Source organism: Penicillium alfredii (genome assembly GCF_028826965.1).
Source record: "Penicillium alfredii strain IBT 34128 chromosome Unknown utg000007l_segment0_segment0, whole genome shotgun sequence".
In the NCBI taxonomy this organism is placed as follows: Eukaryota; Fungi; Ascomycota; class Eurotiomycetes; order Eurotiales; family Aspergillaceae; genus Penicillium; species Penicillium alfredii.
The window spans coordinates 930,894-953,657 of record NW_026622704.1 but is presented as its reverse complement, the minus strand read 5'-3'; the positions used below and the strand labels follow the sequence as shown (position 1 = coordinate 953,657).

Below are 22,764 nucleotides of genomic sequence, written 5' to 3'. Positions count from 1 at the left end.
GACACAATCATCGGACGCACCTCGATTGTCCTGCTCGGTTTATGACTCTTGTACACCCCTCATGACCCGTGTACCCTCCCGATATCATCTCAGTCTGATTGCACGACCCTCTTTTACTGTTGGTGTGCATGTTTAGGCTTCTGTCTCTCTTTACCTGCATCACACAAACCCGATCACTGGTTGCCAGACATGATCCGTCATGATCTGTCATGGTGGCAACTGGGACAGTGACAGGCTCCCTTGAGACCATCCAAAATCCCAGAGCGATGCTCTTCTACATTCCGTACTTAAATGTTTTATTTCAGCATAGATGTGCCAGCCATGAAATGTGTATTTTTGTGTTTTGAGGCAATTTTCGGGAGATACTTCTCAGGTACTTCTTGCATAGTGGCCCGACGGGCGTTCCTGTGAGTACCATGTGGTCACTGGGAATATTACCAGCAGGTACCGGTACCAGCCACACTGGGGGCCGAAGGTCTAGACGGGGCGACTCCTGAACGGGCTTTTGTATGAAATTACACAGTTTTGCAATTACACACCTTTGCAATCTCTTCATAGGCACTCGGATATAAGAGATGATTTCTAAAGAACTTTCTATGAGTATATCTCGAGTACATTTTAAAAATGTCTGGTTATGTTAGTATTCTTTTATCTGCGCGTCGAATCCCCAGGATCAGCCCCTGTGTGGCTCGTGTCCCTTGCCCAGGGGATAGTCTAGTATTCCTGTTACCATACTAACCACCCTTTTTTTTTTTTTTTTTCCTGTTCTTTTTTGACAGATCAAAAAAGATCCTAGGAATGCTCACCCGCACGAGATGGCTGTGAAATGTAGATCTGAGAGAGCACGTAGACTTTCGGCTTCTCCTGGAAGATCCAAAATTCCTGGGCGCTTTCTAGTCCTTTGTGTGACCGTGTTGTGGTACTTCCAGGTACACCTTGCACTGCACCCACTCAGTCGGTAAGGAAGTACCGGCGGGTACAGCCGTACAGGCGTAAGGGAACTCCGGAGTGTCTGGAAACTAAATCTCACACTGTTCATTATTTCTCCCTTTTGCGATTCAATATTCTTCTGTCCTGCCCACCCCTTTCATCTGTCCAGTCCTTCACTCCTTTGGACTTGGATCCCTTGGGAGAGAACCTGCTGTCGTTTGTTCTCCCCATTCTCCTTCCGACTTTCCCCATCCCGTGACCGACCGGGCCCTTCCTTCGGCTCTCTCCCTCGTTTCACAAAGCCGGTGAATGATACTGGGAACTCGTGGCGGTGTGAACAACAGTGGGTGTTTTTCCATCTGACGGCCTGGACAATACCTCCCCTTGAGAGCGATCACCGATCCTACCCCAGTTCGAGGCGTCGAAATTCCCCCCCATTCCGGCCCTGATGAATGGCCATTCCGGAGCCATGTCGCCTGTCTCTGTCGATGGCAGCGACTGGTCTGGGATCAACCAGTACCAGAAATCTGACCCGCCCTTCTCCCCGACCTTTTCATCCCGAGGCAATCTTGCCACACCCCCGACCTCCGGTTCCCCCAGCGCACCCTTGAGCCCGAATCTCGCAGCGCCCACCGGCAGCGGGAACCCATCGCCGCCGAGCTCGGTGGCCGCCCGGTCCAGCGTGGGTACGCTGGCCGAGCGCCCCCGCGAGGGCCATGGCCGGCGACACCGACAGATGGAGGAAATCCTGTCGCAGCACTACGCTGCCCTGAGACGATTCCTGAACGCCGCCTATCGGGACGACCGGGCAAATGGCAAATCGAACAAAGCCCGCGACAAGCTGCTGCGGCTGTCGCCCACCCAGTTCCACGAACTCAGTACCGATGTCTACGACGAGTTGATCCGCCGCCAGCAGGCCATGCCGCCTCCCGGGCGGCCGCCTCGCCCCGATGTGCCCCCGTTTCTTCCGCCGCGCGACGACTTCCACGAGAAACGCAACCAGGCTCGCCAGAAACTCGCCTCGCTGCAACATGGCCGTTTCCGAGATTTGGCAACCGATGTCTTTTGTGAACTTGAGCGACGCTTCCCGCACTTTGCTAGCCGAGACTATCGCGGTCGGCCGCCGCCCAACATGCCCCCCGGTGCTCGTCGTTCGCAGTCCCGGGGGCCTCCCCCTCGCATGGGCCGAGGCTACCCATCGGGTGGCCCGCCGGGTAGTCCGTTTCCTCCACGCCATGGCTCGATGGGAGGCCCTCCATCAGCGAATGGAGACGGGCCACTTCCTCGGTCTTTCCAGAGCAATACGATGGTTCCGAATAAGAGTACGATGGTCGAGGATAGCGATGATATGGGACCGGAAGACGACGATGATGCCCGAAGTGATGCTTTTGCTTTGGACGCTGTTCTGAGCAGACGAGGCACCACAACGACGCTGGGTGACAATGACCGAAAATTGCTGTCGGAAAGCCAGTCACAAGTTTCAGTGCTGCAGGAGAAGGTCGACAAGTTAGAAGAATTGGTTCGTTCCAAGGATGAGGAGCTGTCCCAATCTCGAGACTCGGACCACTCTGGGGTAAGCCTTTTGTTTTTGAACGAGTTGCCAGGGCCAATCTTCATGGAGCTGACTGTTTCAATAGGTCAGCCATGCTGAACGCGAGGAGTGGGATGACCTGCGGCAGGAGTTGGAGAGTAAGGTATCCAAGGCCGAGGACTTGAACAGCTCGCTCCAGCTCGAACTCGATAGAGTTCGGGCAGAGCAGGACACCATGGAACGGGATCTTCGCAGCCAGATCGATAGTATCTCCGGAAGCTCCGGCGATGCGGATTTACAAGCTCGCCACGCGCATCTGGAGAGCAAACACCGAAGCTTGCAGGTCGAGTTGCAGCAGCAGCAGCAGGTGACTGATGAGGTTCGCCGGGAAGCGTCCGCTTTCCTCATGGAAATGAAGACCCTCACTGCGCAGAGTCATTCTAACTGGGAACGCGAAGAGCAACTCTCGGGTGACATTCAACGACTCGAGGCCGAGGTCAATGAGTGGAAGCATCGCTACGCCAAGGCGAAGGCGCAGGTACGGCATCTGCGCACCTCATCCGGTGGCATTGCCGACTCCCGGCCCGATGCAAGTGTCTTGGCCAAGGAGCATGAGCTGGTGCAGGTTGACGGGCTGGTCAAGGATATCCATGTGACCAAGTTCCAGATGTCGGTGGACGAGCTGCTCCGAGTTGCGCGGTTTGAGGAATCGCCCTCGGTGTTCCAGCAGATCAAGTTCGTCGTTCTGGCAGTCCGCCATATTCTTCAGGACGTCGACCAAGCCCCGGCTCCCCAAGATGGCTCGGCCGCCCTGCGCACCAAGGCCAAGGATCAGGTATCGACCACAGCGAACAATGTCCTCGTTGCTGCTCGCAATTTTGCCAGCTCCAGTGGCCTCTCCCCAGTTTCCTTGCTGGACGCGGCGGCTTCGCATCTTTGCACTGCCGTCGTGGGACTGGTTCGGGTGGTGAAAATTCAAGCATCGCCTGCGCATGAGTTGGAAGATGACGATGTGGACGTGTCGCACATGAATGTCCCCGACTACTTCAGCACAAGTGCCAGCCAACGGCGCTACAGCAACCACTCCGTGTACAGCGCCATGAGCATTCCGGACCAGACCAATCTCCCCGAGAGGCAGAATGGCGTGCCTAATGGTATGGATTATGGTTATGGAGCTCCGCGAGGAGACCATGAGCTCCAAGAACTCAAGGTAAGTCTCGATGATGTATTCGCCCATTTCTTGAATAGCCCGCTGATATTCTTGTCATTAGTACTACGTTGAAGATCAAACCGACGGCATGGTCCAATCCATCCAGGCTTTGGTTGCTAGTATCCGGGCCGAGCAGGGATTGAACACCGTCCAGACCCATGTTTCTGCCATCTCCGACGTGGTTGCCAACGTGGTCTCGTCCACAGAACATCTGATCCACGAACGCAGTGGAGATGTGGCTCTGCGCGAGCGCTCCGAGCCTGTGGTCCAGGCGCTGGATCAATGTCGCGGCCGGCTGATGGCTGCTGCTGCCGATGGCCAGGACGCTACCAGTCCTGACCAGGAGCGCGAAGTCACCAACAAACTGCCGCCGATTGCGTTTGAGATTGCTCGACAGACCAAGGAGCTTGTCCAACGCCTGGAGCCTACTGACGATGAAGATGACTTCCGGTAATGACCTGGATTTCTTCTTATTTTCTTATTTCGATTTTTTTTTTCTTTTCATCTACTTTTGATCCTTCTTATGGTTGAGGCCATTTCCTTCGGCATTGTTCATATCCCTGCCTCGTGCATTGTTCTTTTTGTTTCTTTATACCTCCCCCCTTTTTTTGCGGCTTATGAGCGACTGTCATCCGTGGCAACGAACGGACCATGTTGAAATGATGTCCTGACTGCTTCTTCCATCCTCTTTCTTTCTTTTTTTTCCTTCTACTTCTCCCATTTATTTTAGCCCTTTACTTTATGCCCCTTATTCGTTGTATTTTTATTGTATTGCACTCCCCGATTTTCTTCGGTGTCTTTGTTGATTTTCTGTTCTCCGCATCTCGGCGTCAGCTCTTGCATCGTGACCCGTGCATACGAAATGGTACCCGGTTCTTTTCACTTGACATTGCAACGACCACTCGTATATCTACCTAAATTAGTCCCCCGTACTTTGATCCTGTATATCTGTAGCCCGGAAGGGATTTGCCGGGCTCTTACGTAATCCTAGGAGCTCTCGTCGCGTTTCTGCTGAAGCTTCATTTTTCTTCCCTTGCTGTCTCTGTCTGTATCCAGCACCGTCTAACTCCATTGATGTGAGTATATCATATGCTGGATGGCTGCCTTAGGGCTGGTGTTTGTCACCTGTTGATTCCATATCACCCATCGGTTTTGTGCTTCCCAGGAAAACTGGCGTCTTTGCCCCCTGGACAACAGCATGACAGCCCGAGGCACCCAAACTGCACCCCTGATCCCAAGCACCCACCGCAGCAGCTAACCCGCATTTAGCCCGGCATCCGAGTTCACCCGCTCCGCCCTGCCCCTCACCATGTTCTGCCGCCTCAAGACAATAACCCCACCTTCTTCCCTCTTCTCTTCTTCTCTCTTCAATTGCACTTCTTTCCATCCCGTTGCCCATCGATCTTTCGCATCTTCCGCAGCCATGTCCAACACCAAGGCTTTCTTCGACGTCCAGTACGCCCCTGTGGGCTCCAGTGCCCGTAAGTACTAGTTTTTGCTTGATGGCATTGCAATGTTTTGGAGGGGAGTTGTGCCCCTCCAAGGTGTTCCCTTCCCCCCTCCCCCCCCCCTTACCACATCACCCGCTTCCCCAGTTGGGATTTCCATCCCTCAATTCCATCCATCATCCATCCAGGATGATGAGGTGCTCCCTTGCAATCCATGTCAATTCTTTTCTAGCACTTGTATACTTGGTATACTGACTTCATCTTTAGCCAAGACCGCCCGCATCAACTTCAACCTCTACGAGGCTGATGTCCCCAAGACGGCCAAGAACTTCCGTGAGCTCTGCAAGAAGCCCAAGGGCGAGGGCTACAAGGGCTCTGGTTTCCACCGCGTCATCCCCCAATTCATGCTCCAGGGTGGTGACTTCACCCGCCACAACGTGAGTTTTTTTTTTTTTCTTCTTTCTCCCCATCTTGTTGCTTTGTGTCCTCTTGGGTCTTGGGAATAGTGGCTAATTTCTTTTTCATTTCTTTTCGGAATAGGGCACTGGTGGTCGCTCCATCTACGGCGAGAAGTTCCCTGACGAGAACTTCAAGTTCAAGCACGAGCGCCCTGGTCTCCTCTCCATGGCCAACGCTGGTCCCAACACGTAAGATTTTGTTTTTTCTCGTCCAACTATTTTTGGGTCTTGTACTGATTCTATTTTTTCTGCAGCAACGGCTCCCAGTTCTTCATCACCACCGTTGTCACCTCGTGGCTCGACGGCAAGCACGTCGTCTTCGGTGAGGTTGCCGACGCCGAGTCCATGCAGGTCGTCAAGGAGATCGAGGCTCTGGGCAGCTCCTCCGGTGCCGTCCGCTCCTCTGTCAAGCCCACCATTGTCGACTCCGGTGAGCTGTAAACTACTCGACCGTGCAAGTATGGTTGGGGGTTCTTTGGAGGCAGAAATCTCTCTTGAAGCTTAGGACCTTGCCTATGATCATGGGGCATCGCCGACTAGTTTCCGGTGGCATTCCCTTTTGCGTGGTGTAATCTAGACTGTTTACCGTGCTAGTTATGTGCAAGCCCCTTGTGGCAGGGCATTGAGAGTTTCATTCTTTCTGGAGTTTTATATATGTAGTGAGAAGGCCTATTCTGCAACTGCAGCCTCCCTGTAGAGTTTCCATGGGTTGGCGGCCACACTGGGTAGGACTGGGTAGGTAACTAGTCAACAGACCAGAGATCAAAAAAACTTTTTCTCCGAATGACAATGGTAATAGCATTGTGGTAGGGGGGAATCATGATACTTGGAGCTACGCCGTGGTGACGGGGAAACGGCAAGGGTGATTTCATGCGACATGGCATTGAAGAGAACAAGACACAAGTCATATAAGAAAGGCGTCAGGTACATAAAATCGACACAGGAATAAACCAGAACTAAGACCAAACTCCTGTAGGTATCAGTGATCGAACCCCGAAAATGATATAATGATACAAGCAGACATGTCCGCAAACTAAGGAACACCCGCAAGTGAACCGGTGAGAACGCCAACGTAGCGGTATAAAATCAGTCAGGTTTATGCAATGCCCTGGGACTCCATGCCACCCATCGTCGAATATGAGTAAGGCAGATCCACCAAGCCGTCAAGAAGCCAGTTTAGTGGATCGAAAACTTCGTAGTTGGGCTCCATAAATCCACTTGGGAGTCCACTGACCCCGTTCGTGGATCCTTGGACCCCAAGGCTGGCTTGCGACAACATGGGAGCTGGCGCAAGGCTTGGGTCGCCGCCAGAGATGCCGGGTGTAGAGGAGGCGGTGCGAATGGGACCAACAGATGAGGCAGCAGATGAATCGGCCGTTGAGTCTGGATTTGTAGGGTTCTTCAAATAGGCTGCACGACATCAGCATACCAAAGCCAGCTTGCATACTTCAAGGAAATGATATACTGATGATATACTGACCTTCAATGTTTCGTCCCTTGGTCCGCGCATCCTCGCGCCATCGCCACACCGAGTCAAACAGCAGAGACATGCTCATCCGACAGCGGACTTTGAGTCTCAAGGAGTCATCTACATCAGTGTGGGTGGAAGAACGTTGTGGCGCCCCGCCTAGTCTCCACATCTGCGCCAGCACCTCGGCCAGTCTCTCAGGCAGGTCGTTACTCGACACAGAAACTCCCCGAATGGCCCAGATGGTTCGATTAAACAAGTGTTTGGTGTACTCCATGTCGATATGGGCTGCGAAGAAGCCCTTGCACAGCTTGAGAAGCGTGCAGCCCGCCGCAACCATCATCTGGTAGATATAGTATGGGGTGTAGGAGAGGACGGGCCCAACCTCAGTTTCTAGGTTCATGGCAACTTCAAGGAAGGACGTGGTCGCCACATAGAGAGATAAAACACGCTCCCGATAATCCTTCGCATTTGGATCGTCAAAGAAAGCTGAGAGGTGTAAATGCAGATTGGAAGCATGGAGATATAGATCGGTGATGCCTGATCCCATAATCAATATTATGCAACTAGAAGACAAGACCCAAAAACTTACAGTCATTCTGTGCCTTGAATTGTTCCTCGAGCTCATCGAAGTCCCGTGACAAAAACGATATCATCGCAAACCTTTCCTGATCTCCGGTTAACCCAACAGGATCTCGTCGGTTCGTGTAAAGCGCTCGGGTGATCTTGTCACAAAACTTCTCGATTTCGAGCCTGGGTTTGATATCTCCTGGTAGCTTGAGATTTGGATCTAACGAGTCGCTGGAGGACAGAGTCCAATCATATAGCGTCGATGGTGGCTGACCATAGCCAGTTGAAACACTAGAGAGAATGAGACAAGCTTTTCGGCTTTTCAGATCACCACATACCGTTGCGCAACTATGTTGCAAATAGCCCACGTCCGGACCTTGTCTTTAAGCTCATCCTCAATGAGCTCCACCCGAAATTTGCTGAAGTCCTGGGAATGGGATGGGCGATGAAGACCCAGCTGCATAGCTACCTGTACCATCATTCCACACAGCATGAACGTGGGATCGGTGGAGGTGCTGCTCGTGGGGAAGGGCCAAGAGCACAGCAGACAGAGCGCCTTGACGACATGATAACTTTGGGGAATGTCCGCTAGAGTACTCCACACCAGTCGAGTCACAGGACCAGCAAGAGAGTTCAACAAAGTCGAATCGCTTTGGTAGCGTCGGGCGCCAACGCTGATGATCGTCCAGAACAGCAATGGCGAGATATTATAATATTCCTCTGGGGGCTGCTTCCGGTCGAGAAACGGGAGGAATGGGTGATAATAAGTGAAGAACCTGGCGCAATTGTTAGTTTGACAAAACCCATGCGAGGTAAAATTCCCTTACAGGTTGAACAACTCGATGACTTTCTCCGGCACCACCATGACATCCTCAATGCGCTTGACCTGTGCTCCTCCATTGCGCATATAGTTGGAGCCGTCGAAGCCCGAGCGCAAATCCAATAGCGAAGCAACCGCTTCCTGGGAGCCCATGTACTGATCTGCGGACATGGCCGATGGGGTCTGATAGACAGCAGGGCTGACCTGATTTGAATCCTGCTTGGGCGTGTCGACCGGCTGTTGCTGTTGCTGTTGCTGTTGAGGCACCCCCGGGCCGGAGGAAGCAATTTGCTTCCTGAGCTCAATGATTTCACGCTCCATCTCGGCATTCCGACTGCGCTTCCCGACGCGTTTAAAATTGGACTCAATTTTGCAATCGAGCTTCAGTCGACGGCACCGCGAACAATCGGACCAGGGATCTTGAATGACGTCGCATCGGAGCTGTTGCGGGCGTGAGTTGGCGAAGCCGATCGGTTCAACCTTGACTGATCGGTGCACTCACCTTCTGCTGTCGACACTCATTACAGGCACGCTTCACCGGCTGTCGCCTCCTATCCTCTCGCGCATCATTATCATCGGCATCTTCGATGCTCCCCGGCGAACTATCCATGCCCGCAATGGTGACATTGCGCTTGCGACCCGATACAGCCTCGGACGCGGCAGCTGAGACAGGCGTATGGTTGACACCCGCCATTACGGGGCTGGTGGCCCCAGACGCATTCTCGTTCCTTGCGCTTGGATCCAGAGCTTGAGTCGGACTACCGCCGATTCCGCTCGATCGCCGCAGAGAAGCCAGCCTGGTTGATGTTAGGATTGAGGGCCACAAGAGGTTGCAGTCGGGTAATGGGAGGTCGAGATTGTTTCTTGAGCAGTACGGTAATTCTCTGGTGATTTCCGGTGGTCGCTTTAGTTTACCGGCAGTCCTCTCATCCGCGGATCCGCTGCAGACTTGGACTTGGATCTTGTTCCGTCCTCGACGATGATGCGGTGAGTCAGCAGAGGGGCAACCTTGGAAAGTCACATGGTATGCATCACGTGTCACACGTGACAATTTATTTGCTACGTTGTTTCTTTCGTGGGCAGCGAAGTATCCTCTTTGAGTGTTTGACGGAGTTATCCAGGTGCTGCAAATAGTCAAAATGCTTGATCTGTTCCAGAAAATGCCTTGGAACATTCTCGACGGATAAACTCCGTTATGCGAGCCCCCCTATGAGCCCTATGAGGTCATGATCGTCCCCGAGAGACCAATAACTCCTTAAGGCAACCAGCCGAGGCAGTGCCTGCGCCCGACTTCGCCATGCACGCAAGCTGGACCAATGTTGTGCGCTGTATGGTTTTGGATCCCCTGGGTTTTTCATGCGCGCTTATCCACTCGTAGCCGCCCGTGTTCGCTCTCAGCCCCAAACCATGGTCATCCTCGCGTGCGGCTCCCCATGATTTGTTCCTAGAAGCTTAACTTGGGGCCTTACCGGGCACTGGGTGTGTTGGATATTCGCCACATATCGCCCGAGAGGGTGCTGGGAACCCTGAAAGAGTGCCAGCCGCTTAGATGGGCCATGGAATTGGATCTCATCTGGTGAGGCCCTGTCGACGTCAGATCCGCTATAAAAAGCACTTGGCCCCGCGCCATCTTTTGCGTGTGTATCCACTTTCTGTTTTCTGTTAGGGGCCTTACTTTCCCCAGATCAGATTTAAAATCCTTCCCGAAGCACCTGGGAATTCTTCCTGAGATTTTGTCACTTCTACGCAATCATGGGTTTGTCCACAGACGAAAAGCCCAAACAACCTCCGGCTAAGCCCGAGGCCGAGAGCAGCGCACGACCACCTTCCTACGGCGAGCACGAAGTGCGTCCGCTCGAGCTGCCCCTACTGAACCTCTCTAAACCCAAGACCGGGGTTTGTATGATTACGAGCGACCAGTGTGTCGCACACCTCAAGTTCCTGGCTGTCCTGGCAGACCTACGCGACACAATATCCAGCGCTGACGGCCTCTTCGGTATTTATGACTCCGAGGCCGACCGCTACCCATACTCAACCGATGAGGCCCGAGTCCGCATTCGCGAGAAGCGATGGGCCGTGTATACGGCACGCGCGGTCGACCGGTACACCGAATGGTGGTTTAAGTGCTTGCCGATGTCAAGACCCTTGGCCACCATCAGCGACTTGACACATCCATCGTACACAACTGTCACAAACTGCGAGACTATGATTTTGTGGGACGAGAAAAACATGCCCCCCATCGGTAAGTGAAAGGTGTGGCCGTTGAATGGGCCCTCTCTCCCGAGACTGATTATTTGGCTGTAGATATTCTGATGGTCTGGCATTCTCACATGCTCAATCCAAGAAGCTTCCTCGAAGACTGCATCCGCTATGGCAAGATGAGTACCTGGAAAACTGGGTTTCCCTTCGAGGCCGTGGATCGGTGTATCAACAACCACACGCTGGAGTACACGGTCAGCGGTGAAGCGATGCGGCTGTTCGCGCAGCAGATAAACCTTCAATGGGACAACCTGTACGACCCACCAACCAAGGAAATTGCGTGCCCGCGCTGTCGGGTGGTGAATTCCGTACCATGGACGAAAGGTGACATCGGGGCCTCTGTCGCAACCGCCTTCAAGGAAGGGACCGGTTATGCCGACCACTCATTTCTGGCTATTTGCACGAAATGTCACCTTTCAATCGATCATGGCCGACTCAAAGTGGAGAAATTCCGCAGAGACGTCGGGGCGGTGTTGCGAGACCAACACCCGATGCCGGGATCATTCTATAACATCAATGGTGTCCCCGAGGGAATGCCTGTAACGGCAAACCAGCTCAATCACCGGCACATGATGTATCCTACCCGATTTATCCAAGCCGCTGGAGATGACTTGTACAAATTCACGGACCCTCGTTTGGATTGGTGCCAGGACATGAGCCACTTGCGCAAGCAGCTTGAAGCCAATCTAAAGGACAAGAAAGTGATCGCGGCGGCGAACGAGGGCTCGATTCGGCTTAACATGCGACCGGGACAGAAGGTGCATTTCCGGCGCATGATGTCGCGGTACTGGGACAATCTGGGACCGTTCGCGCTCGACCTCGTGGGCGCGGTGATTCGGCAGGGGGTTTTCGTTCAAAAGATGGACAACATTGACTGGCTCCACTCGCCGACCGTCATGGATACTGCGAACCGCATAGTCGACAAGTACCGGGTCTTCTTCCGCATCATGATGGAGAACCCACGCCACATGGCTGTGCCTACCCTCGATGTCGATCTGGGCTGGCACACGCACCAGCTCATGCCGTCGTACTACTATGAACGCAGCACGGCGCAGCCCAGCACGGGCGGCACGTACATCTTCATCGATCACGACGACAAGGTCGATGAGAACAAGCTCTCCGATGGTTTCGAATGGACCAGCAAGATGTACCGCCGGATGACGGACGGCGGCATCTACAGCGAGTGCACGTGCTGGTATTGTGAGGCGACCCGTGTCCCAGACCTGTACGACCGGATATTCAGCGTGGGCTCGGCCTCGCGCGCCCGCAACGCCGCCGAGGCCCTGCACGATCGGCCGGATATTTCATCAGACCCAGACAAGAACCCGCACATCTCCGCGCATAACGCCATCCGCCCGGTGCAGAGGTACGTCGGAGACGGAAGGATCGGAAGCATCCAGCGAATCCGCCTGAACAAGAACTACGAGAAACTCGCCCGGCGGGCTGAGAAGCGCGGCCGTCAACGCTCCGACTCCAAGTCGACCAGAGATGGCGGGGTTGAGCCCAACTATGCCATGCCGATTGCGTTTGGCTATGCCATGGCCGTGCCCTACTACGGGCCTTACATGGCCGATCCTTGTGTCAGCGCTGATGCCTACGCCACTAACCCGGGCTGTATGAACGTCGCCCCCGGCGGCGCCGGCAACTGCTGCTCTGGAACTTGCGGGGGCGGGGTTGCTGCGGGCTCCTGTGGTGGCGTAGGATCCGGGGCTGCGTGTGCCGCTGGATGTAGTGGTGGATCTGGCGGAGGGTGCGCTGGAGGGGGATGTGGCAGTGGAGGATGCGGAGGTGGCGGTGGTGGAGGTGGCTGTGGTAAGTGCCATGAATACTCCCTGACTCATTCTATGAGGCATACTGACTCTGAGCTTTTGATATAGGTGGTGGTGGTGGCGGTGGCTGTTAATTCATCTACTGCTTGCCGCTTGTTTTAATACGACGACTTCTGAGAACAATATTCTTATTGCTGGAGGGCTTGCTTACATCTTTCTAATTCTAGACATGTCTACTTATTGGCTGATGTTTATTCTGGGATTGTTTCTGTTTTTAGCTTTATCTCTTTTAGGTTAAAGCCAAGACCATAGCTTTTGCTTAGCACGATAAGCTTTTCACGCACAGCCCTAAAAATTAAGGGTCTTAGCTAAGGCTATTCCTGTAAGATAAGCTATGAATCCCAGGGTATCACCTCTAAAACGGCCTGGGATCCACCGCGCATGATCATTCCGAGGGCAAATGGATTCTGTTTCCTTGCATTGTAACCACTAAGGACTCGTGATAGCGCAACACCCACAAGAGCGTCCCTACGGTAGTCTATACAGCAAAGTCTTTAGTATGAGCTAGAGGATATATTTCATAATTGCATAGAAATCGCAAAACAAATCAATATAAGCATCAAGTCTAGTACAGTCGATATATTAATAGCAGAAAGAAATAAAGAAAAAAGAACAAGAAACCCCAGTATCCGCTCTCAGAACGCAGGTATAAATCATAGAACCCCTGCATAACAAGTATAAGCATCATTCTTCACCCAAATAATTGGAACAAAGTAGGATCAAGTACTCACAGTAACGCCCTTGATCTATCTCTATCTTGAAGCCCCTGGCCCCGCCGCCTGGGCCTGGTAAGCCGGAGCAGGCACCGATGACTGGCTGGGCTGGTTGACCATTACAGGGCGCGGGCCTTGTTCCTCGGAATTGTCCTTTTTGCTCTTGCCTATCGTGCTGGAGGCGAGGAGTCCCATCAGACACATTTTGGCTTTTTGTGTGGCGGGTTGAATTTGAAAAGGAGAAAGGATTGGTTGGTGGAGTAGGTGGGTAGATAGGAGGTAGGACAGAGAGAGAGAGAGGGCCTGGTGAAGATCAAGCGTTGTGGGAAAATTGAAGAAAGCTCTGAAGAATGGAAGGGGCTTGATGGCAATTAAAAATAAAACTAGTGAGATGAGGGGGATTCACTCAAGCTTTTTATACTTGGGGGATCCTCTTGTGCCCCCACGAGAGTTAACCCAACTAAGCAAACGTTATCTACCTCCTATTTACCGTGTTGGGTATGCTCGACGGGGTCGGCATAGCCTCGTCCTTCGAAAAAGGGAGAAAGCCTTTGCCGATCTCGTTAGGCCCCAGCCCAGTGAGGCTGCACTAGCTGTATAGGGGCAAAAAAAAGCTTCATACCCCTCAACTGTCAGCCACGTTCCACTGGTCACCGCCGCATTCCTCAATTTTAATCTATGTTGACCGGCACATGGGGAATAGTGGCTGTGGGTGAATTTTAAGAATGGGGGCCAAGCAACAGGGCGATCCAGTGTTTATAACCCTATTGGGTTTAGACTGTCCTTTTCTATATCGTAGACTTGGCATTTATACTTTCCATGTTCGGTATAGCGTACTCGATAAGTATAGTTCTCACGGTTGACATGAATAACGGGTTGACCATTACGTGAGTTTTAAAACCTTTTAACCGTTTGTGGCTTCAATTGCCTATAAAAGTCCGCTCAAGAACGCGAGTGGTTTTTTTTTTTCTTCATCTTTCAGCATCATTTCTCCAAGACACCACCGCTTCACAATAAGAATCCAGCCCTGAACTTGCAAGATGTCAGAGGGTCAAGTTGGTGGGGTTTCCAATTCCTTACTTACGGGAGGGTCATACTAATCTGCATTAGTTCCGGGGAGTCTCTATGTCTATGCCCCCCAATAAGGGGGTCCCCATTTTCTTCATAGCTGCATTTGCGGTCTCAGCAGTCGGTCATATTTGGCAATGCTTGTGAGTCAATTAGCGAACTTTTTGAATATATATGATAAATTTAATAACTCATCTGATAATTCTTGACAGCCAACACAAAGCGTGGAAAATGATCGGACTGCACTCGCTCTGTGCGGTAATGTTTACAGTCGGCTTCGCACTGCGGGAGTACAGTTCCTACCACTACCTCGACCAAGGAAATGCCTTGATCATCTATATCATGAGCCAAGTGTTCATCAACATCTGCCCGTGGGTTCTATGTGCTCAAAACATTGATGGATTGGTGATACTAACCCAATGTGATTTGAAATAGTCCGCTTCTGGAACTCTCCAACTACCACGTCCTCGGTCGGATGTTTTCTTACTTGCCGCACCTCGCCCCCATCCCTCCCAGCCGAGTCCTGGGCATCTTCGGCGCGTTGATGGGTCTGGTTGAAGCCCTGAATTCCCTCGGGGTAGCTTTCTCCAGTAACCCGAAAGGCAATGAACAAACATTAGGGAAAGCGTTGACCCTGGTTGCACTGTCGATCCAGCTCTGCGTGATCCTTAGCTTCCTAACGATGGCAACGATCTTCCACCGACGGTGCTCCAAGGCGCCGATCCCTCGCCAGCGGGGCGTCCCAACTTTGATGTTCACGTTGTACATCAGCATGGTTCTGATCCTGATCCGCTGCATCTATCGTATGGTGGAGCATGCAGGCAACTCCACCGTGAATCTGGACAGCCCGAAGGAACTGCAGAGCCTGAGCCCCATTTATCTGTATGAGTGGTACTTCTATGTCTTCGAGGCCGCGCTCATGCTCTTGAACTCGTGGCTGTGGAATGTGTGGCATCCGGGCCGCTTTCTCCCACAGGACTCGACTGTCTTTTTGGGAACTGATGGCCAGACTGAGTGGGCAGACCCATCGAAAAAACAGGCGGGTTTGGCCCAGGTCGGATACATGGTCATGCAGTGGTTGACCTTTGGGCTGTGGGGGCAGTTTTTCGGGCCCCAAACGAGGGCGAACGCGGAGCTAGGCAAGGAGGATTCAGGAGACCGGGTCTGATGGCAAACTACGATATGCTTTTTTAGTTGATTTCCATTTCTTCAGGGTTTATTTTAGACAATTGGGAGTGATGTGGGTCTTGATATATACGCCGCAGCGAACCATAGACATGCTCGTACTTTAAAATAAAATCCTTCAGCAGTGACCTAGGGACGAAATAGGAAGTCTATACGACAAAAATAGGGTTAAGCTTCATCGACGACCACAGATAACTATTGCGACTTTGGGGACACCCTTTGTCAGCCGTGTGGGGGCCGGGAATCCTCCTGGGCACCGAGGCTGCGGATCAGCCGTGAGACCTTATTTTTGCCTTCGATCCCCTTTGCATATACTGTACATCTATCACACAATCAACTCAAGACAATCATGGAAGGTCGAAAGCGCCATTGTTGGGAGTGTCTTCGGCGCTCCTTGGTTTGTGACTTCACTCATCCCGGCTGCCAGCGTTGTTCAACGGCCGGCATAGATTGTCCAGGATACAAGCAAACACACCAAGTTCGGTTGAAATGGCTCGAGCCGGGGAGAGTCAAATCTCGCAATCGAAGGCCGAACAAAAGCAAAGAAACCCCGAACGACACAAAGGACTTAATCGCTGCCAAGGGAGTTCCCACGAAAGTCCCACGCTTCGAAATGAAGAATGACTACGAGGCACTGATTCAGTCGGCCCAATACTGTAAGTCAAGCCCCATCAAGCAGTTGTCTTCACCTTGACTCGTGGTTTTTTCTCTCTTTGACTTTGGGACCAGATAACTCCAGCATGTTTCCAGATCTAGTGCCGGCGCTGGATCTAGGTCGAAATGAGAACGTCTACTCAATGTCACCAGAGGTCTTTTCCGCGATGGTTGGCTTTCCTGATCATGTCCGGTTAGGAATGGTCTGCACGACCCTCAGCCATTGCATCAATCGATCGAGGGGCGGTGACTCACAGTCCACTGCCCTGACCAAGACCTTTTATCGCTATCGCGGTCTGATTATCCGTTCTCTCTGCGACGATATTAATGTGGAACACAAGCGCACGAGCCCACTAGTCATCGCGGGCATGTTGAACCTTCTGCTGGCAGATGTGAGTGGATCCTTGTTCTCTCCCCGATATATATTCATGTCAATTATCCAGCCATACTAAACTATCTATTTTTGCTAGGCACATCAAGGAGTCTCACCACATTGGCGATACCATCTCGAGGGCGCCCAGAAATTAATCATGCTGCGCGGTGGCATGCGTTCGCTGGTCGAATCCACAGGCGTAGCGCCACTGCTGCGTTGCTTCGTGCTGTATGTGATGATTTAAAAATATTGCTGATTCCAGCAAAGCATTCAAGATAAGAACTGACCACTGCTCACAGCATTGCCGTCATCGGGGATACTTCATCACCAGCATACAACCTAGCCATGTCCACTCTACACATGGAAGAACTGGAATTTATGGTAGAAAGATTTGGCGGCGAAGGCTTTGCCTTCTTAACGTTCCCGGCACCCCTATTCGCCGAGATCATGAAGATCAACCTCCTCCGCGCACAAGCTTCAAAACTCGGTCCCAACGCCGCAGAAGACTTCGCCCCGGAGGCATACGACATCCTGAACCGGGTCTTCACCTTCTCATCAGAGCAATGGGCCGCGTTCGAGCCACCATCAACAAGGGAAACCTGGATAATGCTAGGAAACCTACACCAGGCTGCCGTCGTAGTATACTGCATCTCGTCCCTGCAGAGTCTGTCGATTCTCCCCTCGAATTCCGTGCTGAGAGGCAGCCGGCTCAGCCATGGCCAGCTGCTGCAGAAGCTGCTCTGCCAGGCATTGCCGATGCTAAGTGTCAAGCGGTTTATGATATGGCCACTGGTAGTGCTCGGCGTCGAGGCCGTGAATGGCGGCGTGCCAATGCGGAATTTTGTGCGGAAGCAGCTCGAGGACCTCGGTCGCCACATGGCTACGTGTGTCCCGCTGACGGCGAAGGATGTCCTGGAGAGATTCTGGGCGTCTGGTGAGACGCGCTGGGATGCTTGCTTTGACAAACCTTATGTTTTCTCTTCGCAGATTGCGGTTAATGTTGGTCAGCTGCGCTGATCAGACTGGGCCTTGGGATTGGTGCTTTTCTGGGAGTTTGGTTGGGAGGAATAGGTTCGGTCGATCTTTTGTATATCTTGTATTCATAGCCCGTGTGTCCGTTTTTATTTGAATACTACTTGTATTGATAACTTTTAGCACCTGTGTACAGTGGGCTTCAGAACAAACTAACAGATTTCATTTCCTCGCTATAGTTGATGATTTGATTCCTAGGGATTCTAGCAAAAGTTCACATAATAGCATCATCTCCAAGGTGCCAGCCAATATAGTTTCTGTTAATGATTGGAGATGTGCAACCTAGGAAAGGTATGTCGCAGCTGTATCGTCTCTCTCACCTTGGCAGTGGCAAGTTAGAATATAGCGCACCCATTCTTCAAGCCATATTTGCGGTATTGTTAAGGATGGTTCTTGTGATACTCAATCCCGGACCTCCGTGTGCCACTATATGCCTTGGTATTCATCTATAGGCTCTTTATCCTCGTGTATCTACAACTAAACGGTAAACCATCTAGGGATTGCGGAGAAAGGGTCTGATAAGAGAGCACGGATGACACCACTCGTTGACGAGGAATCGGACATTGTATGAAAGTCACCCTTTTGGAGTAGTATCTCCAACAGCTTTCTGATTGTTTGCGTGGTGAAACTCGTGGATCATCTAATCCTGCCGTTGGAAGGGATTGGCCAGGATGTGACGGGAATATTATTACTGTGTTGGTATGGGTCTTCTTTTTCTTTTCCTTCCATCATTGTCCCTCCTCATAGTGGATGGAATGTCCTGCGCTTCTGTTCATCTCCTAATATCTAATAGGCGTCTCCGAGGCCCCGACCAAGCCTACCGGGACAGAGATCTGCAGATGGGCTCCGACACCCACCCAGCCGGGTTCTGTCTGCACATGCATTGAATGGCATCTCAAAGGCCAGCTTTGAGAAGTGGAATCCGCATGCGGGTGGCGATTGCACGACTCTGTGGAAGGATTACTATGTTCGTGTGGCGGCGTAGTCGATAAATATAGTGAGGTACGAGGTAGGTGTTAGTTTTCATTGAACAGATGATCTATGTTCAATTGAGATTATCAGACCAAGCTGTTGTTTATCAGTCTTGTCGAGGCTGAGGTTCCAGCTGTATGTCTCCTACAGATCTTATCCAAGGAACATACTGCGTGTAACCTGGCTTCTGAATGACCTAGTTTGATTGTGTTTAATTTCGTAATATAATCCCACCTTTCCACTTCCTCTTGTCAAGGTCTTCATACAAAAGCACAGAGGATCAAATTTCCGGATCAAAGCGAGTAGATATAGCCTAGCAATTTCCAGGAAACCACTTAGTACCAGTGGGCCTCTGCTACGGTTAGCCAAGTATATCACACTTCATCGTGGAACTAACATACCCCGACAAGCAACTTTGCTGTTGCTATTATCTTCGGCATTGGTGGAAGGTCGACGAAGATGGATTCATATCACACATCAAGCCGAGTGGGCATTCCGAGGGCCGGTTGCAAGATTGAGCCAGCGCAGGAACTGAAAAGAGGGCCCAGAGAAGAAACAGAAAATGAGTCATAACCTGGAATATGTGCATACTGGCAGTAGTAGGGGTGTGGCCTCGAATATCTTATAAAAGAAAAGGATCGGAGTACTTAATGCTGATCTCTGAGAATTGGCTTGCTATTTATCCAATGCCCAAGTTCTTCGCCAGGCAAAGAAATCAGTGTTCCTTTCCAAACGGCGCTGGAGTTTGTTGGCAGCTTGATACCTTGCTCTGGTCCCACCTGGTGCAACAGACGATGCTCCGCAATTCCCCAGGCTGTTTCATTGGATACAAACGGTCTATATTGTGTCTGGGACTGGCCTAGTACAACCATAAGCTCAAACAGAGCTTTTCAACGGAATTGCTCGACATGGCCTTGGGAGTTGAGGTGGTACGGGCTGAGTTTAAAATCATTGATTCTATTCGCATCTGGCGGAATCTCTCGACTAAGGCGATGGTTTTGGGAAATCGTGCAACCTCGCCCCATGGACGGTAGATTGGTGCATGACCAGGGTTTTAGGCTAATTGAGAGGAAATCCATGGATGATGCTGAAAGCGATCGGCGCCATCCTGGTAATTCTATCGTGGGTGAGAAGCATGATTTTGTACCTAGCAAACATGGACATCCGCATAACGCCAATCACGCCTGAGAAGTAAGACCTATTCTTCGGTATAGAGCCAAAGTCTCATGGGAATAGTGGCCGCGGGCGTTAATGTACTATCGGGTTGTCATAGCGATATTGGAAATGGCAGCACTCGCAGCCAACCGGGAAATATCGAGGCTCGGTGCGTGGAGGTACTCGCTCAACTGTCAGATTCACTGGCTGAGCCCGAAAGACGTCCTTAAATGTCTCCCGATCTTTGAAGGTGGCGTGAAGTATATATGGCTCCACAAATTGCACTGTCTGAACAGTGACTCTCTCCAGATTGGGCAGGTCCCTGCGCAAAACTGCTCTATGGACCAACGAAAGAGGACCCAAATCAGGCTGTGGCCCTTCTCTGTAGCTGTAGAAGACTAGATGCTTGATACTCGATGGAAGGAGGGGATCAGGCCCCTTAACTCCTTGCAACGTTATGCGGATCGATAATGAATTTCTCCAATACCGAAAACTCACGGAAGTCCAGCGGTCCATCTTTGTGTGGATCACAGAGATACAGATCTAGCTCCAGCGAGAGGAGCGAGTGGGCCTGTTGTTTTATGGCATCCACATACTCCGAAAAAGAGAGAGGCAGAAAGAGAGAGAGAGAGAGAGAGAGAGAAAGAAGTTATATGGACGGTCTTCTCTGGCCTACTAGATCATCTTCGCATGATGTATGCTTCTAGATCAGTCCTGCAAAGACACATTCTTAAGCAGTCAACCCATCAAAGTTGCCAAGTCGATGAAACATCAGAATATGTAGCGTGGATATCATTCGAAATATTTTTGACCAATCTAACCTGACAAATGGAACACGTCGACGGCTCGCTGGATATCAGACATCAGGCCGATGAAACACATTGGTTGCTTTTGAAACACCAGAAAATAGACCCAACTCCATAACTGCAGGAAGTGTATCGTATCTGTGGAAATATGGAACGAAGAAAAGAAGAGAAAACACCCGAGAAGCCAATGAAGAAGACATTTAGTCGATATCCATTTCCTCCTGGGTGCCGCCATCGACCAAAACCTTGGCCTTCTTCTTCTGGCGGAGTCGCTCCTCGCCATGGACTCTGTTGGCCGTCTTGCTCTGCTCGGCGACCATCGGGCGACCCTCCTCCCGTTCCCGCAGCTCCTTGCGGATAAGATGCTCGCCCTCGGCGACCACCTTGCGGTCCTCCTCGCGCTGGCGGTCGCGGGCCAGCTTGCCCGCCAGCCGGCGCTTCGTGAACACCCGCTCGCGGCGCTGTCGGATCTCCTCCACTCTCTCCATGGCATTGACGGTGGCGGCCACCAGGTTGCGGTCGTACTTGACGGGGACGTTGCGCTTCTTGGCGAACTGGGACAGCACCAGCGACGAGTCCACGATCATCTCCTTGCCGCGGGCGGCGCGGTGGCTCTTGGTCCACTTCAGCTTGCGGGGCTGGCGCTTCATCTTGAAGTTCTTGTGGCACTTGGACCGGCAGAATCTGAATTGCCGCGAGTCATTGCGGACAAACGTGATGCCCTTCCCAGGAAAGGCCGGGCGCGAACAAAAGTGGCAAGTTTCCACACTGTGAGAGATGAAAATATCAGCCTGGCCGAAATCACTCTCAGGTTTATCTAGTAAAGGCTTTGGAATACTTACCGCATGGTTGCTGTGTGGTTGGTGATGTTTGGTGCAAGAAACTTTTTTTTTGAAGCTTCGGCGAGGGACGTGGAGCGGCCCACGCTAAACTCGATCGGGGCGGCGCTGACTTTTTATCCCGAACACCCTCCTCTTCCTCTCGACACCTCATCCTCCCCCAGTCTTCTCTATCAATATGGTGACGACTCTTGTTGCTGGTCTTGGTGTGGCTACTGCGGCCTTCTTGGTAAGTCGATGAAAATTCATATTTGTTTTCCAACGACTAATTTGGTTCAGGGTCGCGCTGGTCTAGTCGCCTATCGCCGCTCCAAGGGTGGCGTCAACGCTGCCGGAAAAGCATTCTACAAGGGGTTCGTGGGAATCAAGTCGAGATTGATGTTTCTGTGGGGTATTGGCTGACCAGATGCTCAGTGGATTTGAACCGCGCATGAACCGCCGCGAAGCCTCCCTAATCCTGGAACTTCCGTATGTGTTTTGATGGGAACCGTTGCGTACACTCGAGCAACACTGACGGGAAACAGTGAACGAACGTTGAACAAGGACAAGGTGCGCAAGAAGCACCGCCAGCTCATGCTGCTCAACCACCCCGATCGTGGCGGCAGCCCGTACTTGGCCACCAAGATCAACGAAGCGAAGGAGTTCCTCGACAAACATACCTAGGCCTCCCTCCATCGGATCCGACTATTTCTCGATTATAATCTGCGATGGCGAGCCGAATGCGGATGTGAGCCCGGGAGATTCTTTCTTTCTTTCGGGCTCTCGTGTAAGATTGGCCATAATTTGGGTGCATAGCGTGGCGTTGGTTGTTATTTACAAGCGTCGACCAACACACTGAAATACTGTGTGTTCTTCGACGCTTGGGTGTATTTGATGCACTATTCCTTGTATATCCTGACGAGATCGCCGCTCTTCATTGAATGTACTAAGTACTATTACCTCTCTCTCCCCTGTCGTAGTCGTGAAGGCACTAGAGTAGAGCGTGGACTGCCGTTCTCTCCGCCTGGCACTGCAAAAGCAAGTGCGTCAACTTTGACCCCATCATGAGTGGAGCAAAAGTCAAATCCACCAAGTCCACAGGCCATACAGTTATTCAGCGGAAGATGAAGGGATTCGGGTTCCGCGGACGAACTCGACCGATGCTTGGCCCGGTGGTCGGAGTTGGACGATCCCGTTGATGTCAAACCCTGACTCTCAAGGCAGCAGATTTATGGTCTACTCGAAGATTCCTGAACTTCTCCAAAAACAAGCCTCCAAGATCCACAGGTATAGTTGGGGCGTCTTACTAAACTTCGAGTCAGATTTGAACTGATCCCGGATGCGTCATCCACTTTCCCGCCTTCTTGAGCCTTCCCCTCCGATCAGCCTCAGGGGGAGCTACGGAAAATTCCCCAGTCCGACACCCCGCAGTCGATTATTTGACGCCACCTTAGGTGGTTAGAAG

General features: G+C 51.9%; 8 protein-coding genes across 8 annotated transcripts; 6 read left to right on the top strand and 2 right to left on the bottom strand.

Moving 5' to 3' along the window:
- Nucleotides 1-1,378: 1,378 nt before the first annotated feature.
- Nucleotides 1,379-4,125, top strand: NUU61_005038 (putative cell polarity protein; the record flags this gene model as incomplete). Its single annotated transcript, XM_056655620.1, has 3 exons — nt 1,379-2,503; nt 2,568-3,671; nt 3,733-4,125. The coding sequence occupies 3 exons, from the start codon at nt 1,379-1,381 to the stop codon at nt 4,123-4,125; spliced, it is 2,622 nt and encodes an 873-aa protein (XP_056511233.1).
- Nucleotides 4,126-4,980: 855 nt separating this feature from the next.
- Nucleotides 4,981-6,018, top strand: cyp4 (peptidyl-prolyl cis-trans isomerase; the record flags this gene model as incomplete). Its single annotated transcript, XM_056655619.1, has 4 exons — nt 4,981-5,152; nt 5,387-5,556; nt 5,660-5,766; nt 5,832-6,018. 4 exons carry the CDS (start codon nt 4,981-4,983, stop codon nt 6,016-6,018), a joined length of 636 nt encoding a protein of 211 aa, XP_056511232.1.
- A 655-nt stretch (nt 6,019-6,673) lies between these two features.
- Nucleotides 6,674-9,129, bottom strand: NUU61_005036 (putative C6 transcription factor (Leu3); the record flags this gene model as incomplete). The annotated part of the gene is made up of 6 exons (XM_056655618.1): nt 6,674-6,987; nt 7,058-7,585; nt 7,638-7,906; nt 7,954-8,391; nt 8,443-8,876; nt 8,938-9,129. 6 exons carry the CDS (start codon nt 9,127-9,129, stop codon nt 6,674-6,676), a joined length of 2,175 nt encoding a protein of 724 aa, XP_056511231.1.
- Nucleotides 9,130-10,187: 1,058 nt separating this feature from the next.
- NUU61_005035 (uncharacterized protein) lies at nt 10,188-12,597 on the top strand (the record flags this gene model as incomplete). Its single annotated transcript, XM_056655617.1, has 3 exons — nt 10,188-10,677; nt 10,740-12,506; nt 12,572-12,597. 3 exons carry the CDS (start codon nt 10,188-10,190, stop codon nt 12,595-12,597), a joined length of 2,283 nt encoding a protein of 760 aa, XP_056511230.1.
- A 1,938-nt stretch (nt 12,598-14,535) lies between these two features.
- Nucleotides 14,536-15,472, top strand: NUU61_005034 (putative RTA1 domain protein; the record flags this gene model as incomplete). The annotated part of the gene is made up of 2 exons (XM_056655616.1): nt 14,536-14,675; nt 14,740-15,472. 2 exons carry the CDS (start codon nt 14,536-14,538, stop codon nt 15,470-15,472), a joined length of 873 nt encoding a protein of 290 aa, XP_056511229.1.
- A 630-nt stretch (nt 15,473-16,102) lies between these two features.
- On the top strand, nt 16,103-17,533 carry NUU61_005033 (uncharacterized protein; the record flags this gene model as incomplete). The annotated part of the gene is made up of 4 exons (XM_056655615.1): nt 16,103-16,145; nt 16,219-16,535; nt 16,614-16,744; nt 16,816-17,533. 4 exons carry the CDS (start codon nt 16,103-16,105, stop codon nt 17,531-17,533), a joined length of 1,209 nt encoding a protein of 402 aa, XP_056511228.1.
- A 3,148-nt stretch (nt 17,534-20,681) lies between these two features.
- On the bottom strand, nt 20,682-21,328 carry NUU61_005032 (ribosomal eL24 family protein; the record flags this gene model as incomplete). Its single annotated transcript, XM_056655614.1, has 2 exons — nt 20,682-21,249; nt 21,324-21,328. 2 exons carry the CDS (start codon nt 21,326-21,328, stop codon nt 20,682-20,684), a joined length of 573 nt encoding a protein of 190 aa, XP_056511227.1.
- A 170-nt stretch (nt 21,329-21,498) lies between these two features.
- Nucleotides 21,499-21,983, top strand: pam18 (putative mitochondrial DnaJ chaperone (Tim14); the record flags this gene model as incomplete). Its single annotated transcript, XM_056655613.1, has 4 exons — nt 21,499-21,549; nt 21,600-21,673; nt 21,735-21,788; nt 21,845-21,983. 4 exons carry the CDS (start codon nt 21,499-21,501, stop codon nt 21,981-21,983), a joined length of 318 nt encoding a protein of 105 aa, XP_056511226.1.
- Nucleotides 21,984-22,764: the final 781 nt, after the last annotated feature.